The 8,193-nt window shown below is 49.5% G+C and overlaps 1 protein-coding gene across 1 annotated transcript; it reads left to right on the top strand.

The window, feature by feature from the left end:
- Positions 1-607: 607 nt before the first annotated feature.
- Positions 608-7,326, top strand: LOC132571177 (zinc finger protein 436-like). The gene is made up of 3 exons (XM_060237871.1): positions 608-1,619; positions 4,420-4,546; positions 5,992-7,326. The coding sequence occupies exons 1-3, from the start codon at positions 801-803 to the stop codon at positions 6,930-6,932; spliced, it is 1,887 nt and encodes a 628-aa protein (XP_060093854.1). The 5' UTR covers positions 608-800; the 3' UTR covers positions 6,933-7,326.
- The last annotated feature ends 867 nt before the right edge of the window (positions 7,327-8,193 follow it).

The following is an 8,193-nucleotide window of genomic DNA, read 5'->3' as shown; positions in this document are numbered from 1 at the left end:
CCCCCCCAAAGCCCTTATCCTTTATCCAGCCGGTGCGGCGATACGATTCTGGCGTCGCCGCACCGGTTGGATAAAGGACTGCTGCCTAACGGAAAACAGGAAGTGCTGCTATGAATACCTGCATCTGGATATTGTGAATACAGCAGGAGCTGGTACCTTTTTTGATTTCAAGCATCCAGGATTGGATTTCACTTTAGGTGGATTTATGAACTTTGGACTATGATTTTGACTGAAATGTTACGAGTTATGAATTTATGAATTACACTCATAGTAAGCAAATGAAGAACAGTTTGAACGGCTATAGCATGATTACTTGAAATGCATTTCACACAGCGTTTTGCTAGTTTCTAATCATCTGTACGTTGTGGTTTCTTATTGTGTTTGACGCACTTGGGGATTGGCAACCCTAGATATGGCAGAGCTGGAGAAATATAATGAAGAGGCCAGCCCAAAAGATGACTGCAGAAACCCATGATTTAGTTCTATACGTTTTCTCAGATGTCTTTTCAATTTCTTCTTCTTCCCAGGGAAAAAAATGCCTTTACTGACTGAATAGATCATCCATATCTGTGTGACACAAGTTCCTCCAGAGCCCCCGTGAGGGAGAAAAACATTCACTGAGGGAACTCCCTTGAACACCCTGTTCCATTGTGATGTGACTACAATTTACACTTAAAAAATCACACAGTGATGTAACCACAATTTACAATTTAAAAAATCAACAGCTGGTGGCCTGCCCATTCCTTCTTCAGTGAGAGCCAACATCACAACCAGCTGAGACCATCTGTTACGGAAAGAAAATGGCCGCCAAGCGAGGGGATTCATCAGCCCTGGGCCTTCAGTTCCCGACTGTGGTAGACCAAGGGGTGAACACCACCATGAAAATGGAGGACGAGGACCCAGAAGATCTGAAGCCAGAGCTGAGATTGGAGGAGAGGAGAGAAGACCCTCACGCCGCCCACTCGGGGACAGCCGGGCAGTGCCCGCGATGGAGAACACCGCTGCATATTAAACAGGAACCGGAGGACGGGCTTTCGACTCAGCAGTGGGAGGCTCAGTGGCATGATTTCCTTGGGGGGGTACAGCCACCTCAGGTAGGATGGGGAACCAGGGAACTCCCAGGGGGCACACCATGGGGGGACATGAAAGCCCCCATGGTTCATTTTGAGGGGTCCACGTCCGCTGCCCAGCATCCCGCGGAAGGACCATTTATCCACTCACTGCCGGCTTTTGACGGAACCACCCAGCAAACCAACAGCAGGCCAGATTCTAGAAGTGGCAGAGAGTTGAGGAAAGTGAAGGAGGAGGTGGGGTGCGAGGACGCTATCAGTGCAGAGGTGCAGCGCCGACACTTCAGGCAGTTTGTCTACCAGGAGGTCGAGGGGCCCCGAGAAGTTTGCAGCCGTCTGTGGGAGCTGTGCCACCAGTGGCTGAAGCCAGAGAGGCACAGCAAGGAACGGATCTTGGAGCTGCTGATCCTGGAGCAGTTCTTGACCATCCTGCCTCCAGAAATGGAGAACTGGGTCAGGGAAGGTAGCCCGGAGACCTGCAGTCAAGCGGTAGCCCTGGCGGAAGACTATCTTCTGAGGCAACGAGAGGACGGCAGGCAGGAACAGAAGGTGAGGGTGTTTTATTATGGGCCAGGGATGGCCAAACTTGCTTAACATAAGAGTTACATAGAATAAGCATCAGAGGAAGGAAGGAAGGAAGGAAGGAAGGAAGGAAGGAAGGAAGGAAGGAAGGAAGGAAGGAAGGAAGGAAGGAAGGAAGGAAGGAAGGAAAATAGATGGGGGGAGGGAGAGGCAGAAAGAAAGCAGTTTTAACTTCAAATGCTGGCTTGGCTTGGAGAAGCAATTTGAAGAGACAAATGCCTTCTTCAAACCGGCATATTAGGCCACAAACTCCTGATGCAGCCAATCTTGTAAGCTCTTGGAGAATTGGCTACATTGGGAGGGTGTGGCCTAATATGCAAAGGAGCTCCTGCTAGAAGTCTACTCTGGTTGGTCCCAAACCGTAAGAGTTTTGAAAGTCAAGACCAGGGCCTTAAATGGATCCTGGAAACAAACTGGGAGCTGCTGTAGACTGACCAAGAGTGGAGTGATATGCCCCCTGCCCCATCACACTCCAGTCAGCATTCTGGCTGCAGCCTTCTGAAGTTTCCAAATGCTTTTCAGGGACAGCCCCATGCAGACTGCATCTGAGTCATCCAGGACTTTTTTGTAATAGGAACTCCTTTGCATATTAGGCCATACACTCCTGATGCAGTCAATCCTCCAAGAGCTTACAGGGCTCTTATTCCAGGGCCTATTGTAAGCTCCAGGAGGATTGGCTACATCAGGGAGGTGTGGCCTAATATGCAAAGGAGTTCCTGCTACAAAAAAAGCCCTGGAGTAATCTAATATAGGTGTAACCAGGGTATACACCACGGTGGCCAGATCTTTTCTGCCCAGGGAAGGCCACAGCTGGCTAACCAGTCAATGCTGGTAAAAAGCACTCATGGTCACAGCTGCCACCTGCTTAGCAGTAGACCTTTGTTTCATATGAACACACATGAAGCTGCCTTATACTGAATCAGACTACTGGTCTGTATTGTCAGTAGGTCAGTATTGTCTACTCAGACTGGCAGCAGCTCTCCAGGATCTCAGGCTGAGGTCTTTCACCTCACCTACTGCCTGGTCCTTTTAACTGGAGATGCCAGAGATTGAACCTGGGACCTTCTGCATGCCAAGCAGATGCTCTACCACTGAGCCATGGCCCAAGAGCACCCCCTTACCTAGTCTACAGTCCTGTTAATTCAAGGGGAGTGCAACCCCATCCAGAATGGATGACACTTAACATCCTTTAGTAAAGCTGCCTCATTCCAAGTTAGACTGGTAGCCCACCTAGCTTGGGAGGGACTGCAGCTCAGTGATAGAGCATCTGCTTGGCATGCAGAAGGTCCCAGGTTGAATCCCTGGCATCTCCAGTTAAAAGAATCAGGCAGGAGGTGATGTGAAAGACCTCTGCCTGAGACCCTGGACATTTGAGTGCCAGTGTGAGGAGATAATTTTGATGGTCTGATAAGGTAGCTTTGTATGTTCATTTGTTGGTCAGCCAGGAGATGGACAACAAAAGTCCGACCCAGTTAATTCTTCCTCACCTTCCCATTGTTGTTTTCAAATAAAAATGTTATAAGATCAGGTCGTTGGCCCCTTTGTTTCTGACTATCCTTGGCTCTCCTCCACGTTCTCAGACAGAAGGGGGGTGGAAAATCCCAACACTTTTAGCCAGACAATAAAAGAAAGCAGACCAAACCTGCAATTATCTGTGAGTCATGTTTTCATTGCTGGAGTGGAAGAGTGGTGCCTGTGATGGACATCTTGCATGCTTGCAGAAGGATTAGATTTTACTACATCGCGTGCTTTGAGGTACTTCATATTTTGTGTTCAAGTTATCTTTATTTTGAGTAAATACTTACTATTTTGCCCCGACCTGGATAACCCAGGTTAGCCTGATCTTGTCAGTTCTCGGAAGCTAAGCAGGATCAGCCCTGGCTAGCTTTTGGATGGGAGACCTCCAAGGAATACCAGGGCCAGGATGCAGAGACAGGCAGTAGTAGACCACCTCTGAATATCTCTTGCCTTGAGAACCCTATGGGTTCACCTGTGATTTGATGGCACACTCCACCACTGCTTTTTATTTTAAAAGGGAAATTGGAAACTAGTTGTTGTAGATTTTCCGGGCTGTGTGGCATTTCCAGGTCTTGGCATTGTGAGACCTGACGTTTCGCCAGCAACTGTGACTGGCATCCTCAGAGGTATAACCCAGAAAACTCGATTTCTCTCTGGGTCAAAGTGAGAAGAGGATGTTAAGCAGCTAATTTATATCTACTCAGGAAAGTGGAGTAGGGCTGAGTCATTATCTTGTGGGATATGTTAGTGGAGCCGCTTTCCTGAGAGGGTTCTTTTGTATACGGATTGGCTATTGAAATTCTGATCTTATCTGTAGTGCTGTTGTAAGATGTAGGGCATTTTGTGTTTTTCAGGACTAGAAGCTATGCCACATTCATTTTTAAACTCTCTTCCCTCCTGTTGAAATTGTGTTTATGTTTATGGATTTCAACGGCTTCCTTCCTTCCTTCCTTCCTTCCTTCCTTCCTTCCTTCCTTCCTTCCTTCCTTCCTTCCTTCCTTCCTCCCTTCCTCCCTTCCTCCCTTCCTCCCTCCCTTCCTTCCTTCCTTCCTTCCTTCCTTCCTTCCTTCCTCCCCTCCCTTCCTCCCCTCCCTTCCTCCCCTCCCTTCCTCCCCTCCCTTCCTCCCCTCCCTTCCTCCCTTCCTCCCTTCCCTCCCTTCCTCCCTTCCCTCCCTTCCCTCCCTTCCCTCCCTTCCTTCCTTCCCTCGCACCTGATCTTAGCTAAATTAGTCCCTGCTGGTTTTTTCAGGGGCCAGGGATGTTCCATGTAGTGACCGTGAATTTCCCCGACACTGACCAGGCATCACTGGAAAATGCACAGAGGCAGCTCGGCAGGCAAATCAAGCAAGAGGGTGGAGGAGATAGCCACTCGATGGGTAAGTGCTGCTTTAGACCAATGAGGCTTCTGTAGACCACTGAGGCTTCCCTTCAGGGAGTTTGTTTGTTTATAAGAAGAAGAGGAGATTGGATTTATGCCCCACCCTTCACTTGAAGTCTCAGAGCGGCTTACAATCTCCTTTCTCTTCCTCTCCCCGCCGCAGACACCCTGTGAGGTAGGCGGGGCTGAGAGAGCTCTGAGAGAACTGGGACTGAAAACAGCTCGGAGAGAGCTGTGACTGACCCAAAGTCACACCAACAGCTGCATGTGGAGGGGTGGGGAATCAAGCCCCGCTCTTAACCACTACAACACAGCTGACTCTTCTGTTCATTCATGTACTTATAAGCCTTTTTTGGTAGCAGGAACTCCTTTGCCTATTAGGCCACACACCCCTGAGGTAGCCAATCCTCCAAGAGCGTGCAGGGCTCTTCGTACAGGGCCTCCTGTAAGCTCCAGAAGGACTGGCTACCTCAGTGGTGTGTGGCCTAATAGGCAAAGGAGTTCCTGCTACAAAAAAAAAGTCCTGATCAGCTTCTTTATCTATGATCCTCCCAAGTTCACTATCGTCTAGGCCTTAAATTCAGCAGGAGCTCACAGGAGCACATTTCCTGAACTTTTCTGAGGGTTCCCCTTCCTCCTCCCGAGTCCCCACCTACCTACCTAGTCTACTGAATAGTAGGTGCAGCTGCATAACAATCCCTGGATGAGCTCCACCACCTATTTTTCTAGGAAACAACTCCTGCTGTTGTCTATTCTGACAGGCGGTGACTCTTCAGTGTTTCTGGCAGAAAAAATGGCCGAGGACCTGTCTACCTTAGGGACTGCCTCTCTCCATATATCCCCCAGAGAGCACTAAGATCTAGCTCCCAAAATCTTTTAAAAATCCCTGGACCAAGGGAGGCCAAATTGAAAACAACTCGGGAGCAGGCCTTCTCAGTAACGGCTCCTCATTGGTGGAACCAACTACCAGCGGAGGTTCGAGCCCTGCGGGACTATAATCAATTCTGCAGGGCCTGCAAAACTAGCCTTTTTCAAATGGCCTGCAAGATTGAATCCTGAAATGACACCTAGCCATCTGATATACATCTAATATGTTCGCATTGTAGCACCTTAACTGTAATGGTTTTTATTAATTATTTATTTAATGCATTTTACCGTATAATGTATTAAATGTAATCATGGTACTTCCATGTCTGTGAGCCGCCCTGAGCCTGCTTCGGCGGGGAGGGCGGGATACAAATAAAAATTATTATTATTATTATTAAAAAGACTGGGGATGATGGTGGGGATTGAACTGGCGACCATCCGCATGCAAAACCAGTGCTTTGCCACTGAACCACAGCCCCTTCTCACCTTTTTGAAAGCCAGTGTTCCACTTGTGAATTAGTTGCCCTTCCTGGAAACAGAGAATGACTCATGTTTTGATTCTCTCCTTTATTCCAGGTAACGATGGGCCTGAAGGCGAGGAGGCCGCTGTGTGGAAAAGCTCCGGGCAAACGGATCCACAAGGGTCATTGCCGGGGACTGCCGGAGATACGAGCAGGGAAGGTAACTCTGAGGCTCTGAAAGGGTCCCAGGGAAGTGCCCCCCAGGCAAGCGAAGGGAGCGCCTCTGGGGAGAAGCAGTCACTGTGCTCAAACTGCGGAGGCATTTTCAATCCAAACACAGGGCTTCTCGGGCCGGATGGAGCGAACCCTTACAAATGCTCGGTGTGCGACAAGAGCTTCTGCCAGGTGGCGAAACTCATCGCACACGAAAGGCTCCACACGGGTGACTGGCCGTACAAGTGCTCTTTCTGCGGGAAGAGCTTCAACCGGAGCTCGGACGTCTCCCGGCACGAGCGGATCCACACGGGGGAGAAGCCCTTCCAGTGCACCACCTGTCAGAAGTGCTTCAGCCAGCGATCCAAGCTGATCGTCCACGAGAGGTTCCACACGGGCGACAAGCCGCACACGTGCTCGTACTGCGGGCGGAGCTTCCACCAGCGGTCAGACCTCGTGAAACACGAGCGCATCCACACGGGCGAGAAGCCGTACAAGTGCTCGGACTGCGGGGGGAGCTTCCACCGGAGCTCTGACCTCGTCAAGCACAAGTGGATCCACACAGGGGAGAGGCCGTACAAGTGCTCGACGTGCGAGAAAAGCTTCCGGCAGCGCTCGGCGCTCCTCTACCACGAGAGGACCCACACGGGGGAGAAGCCGTACACGTGCTCGGCCTGTGGGAAAGGCTTCAGCTGCAAAGCGCACCTGGTGCTTCACAAACGGACCCACACGGGGGAGAAGCCGTACAAATGCAATTTCTGTGGGAAAAGCTTCACCACCAGTTCGTACTTTGTCAAGCACCAAAGGATGCATCTGGGGCAAGAACCGTTACCGATGCACTGAATGGAGGAATACCCACAGTGGTAGAGCAGAAACACGCTATCAGTAGGAGACTTGTTGTCGGACTGTACCACTTCAGTCTGTGGGAGAAAAACTGAATCTTTGAATGTTGCCTTGACTCTCAAAAATCTCTTTGCACATGCAAAAACCAGCATTGCAGGGAAGTGGGTTCAAGTTCCACCTTTCCCCTGACGTGCTACGTTCCTATAAATGGGGATATTTTTTTCCATGAATGGGGGAATGTTCAAGCATTCCTTGACCCCCGAGGCTGACGTGGTACATCCCAGCAGCAACAGTAACATCAGGAAAAAGTCCTGCTGATGGTCTGAACTGGCTCTTACATTTTTGCAATGACCAGAGAATAAAACACTTTCACACATACAGGAGGGAGGGAGAGAAGAAAAAGCATACTGCTCGGGCAGGGAGGGGGAGGGGAACTCAGAGAAGCCCGGAAATTTCTCGTGTGATGAAAAACGGATAGTCTTATTAATTCTCTAATCTTTAGCACTTCTGAGCATTCAAAAACCTTTTCCAGAAACTGTACAACAACCCTATACGGTAGGCCACAATTAGCTCAATATTACATATTTGGGGGGCTGTGAGGCGACATGGGCGGCCTAAGGCTACCTAGTGTGTTCATCACAGGGGAAATTTGAATCCCGGACCATTGGGGTCGCAGCCTAATATTACACCTGTTTGTACCTCACTGAGCCAGTTAAATGGGTGGTTTGCATCCACTGCAAAAACTGCCAAGCCAACTATGCACCAACAAGACGGGGGCCTCCACCTACTTGAGATTCCGTAGGTATACATAAAAAAAGGACAGCTTTGTACACTTTGTAAAGTGTAAATATGAAAGAGAAGATAGGAAACCAAACACTCCAGTGAGGACTGAGCATGTTGACTGAGGCCCAAAATGTTGATAGCAGCTGTGAGTGCAGGGCTTTTTTTGTAGCAGGAACTCCTTTGCAGACTAGGCCACACACCCCTGATGTAGCCAATCCTCCAAGAGCTTACAGGGCTGTTCTTACGGGGCCTCCTGTAAGCTCTTGGAGGATTGGCTATATCAGGAGGATATAGGCAAAGGAGTTCCTGCTACAAAAAAAGCCTTGTGTGAGTGAGTTACGGGAGAGGGCAAAATGGAGTGGGGATAAATAAATTTGAAATCGGACCTTTTTATCCATCACAGTCCGTATCCTCTGCTCAGACTGGCAGCAGCTCTCCAAAGTCTCAGACGGAGGTCTTTCACGTCACCTATTACCTG

The sequence above is a fragment of the Heteronotia binoei genome, chromosome 5 (genome assembly GCF_032191835.1).
Source record: "Heteronotia binoei isolate CCM8104 ecotype False Entrance Well chromosome 5, APGP_CSIRO_Hbin_v1, whole genome shotgun sequence".
In the NCBI taxonomy this organism is placed as follows: Eukaryota; Metazoa; Chordata; class Lepidosauria; order Squamata; family Gekkonidae; genus Heteronotia; species Heteronotia binoei.
The sequence above is the reverse complement of the archived record's forward strand: the minus strand, read 5'-3'. Positions and strand labels throughout refer to the sequence as shown.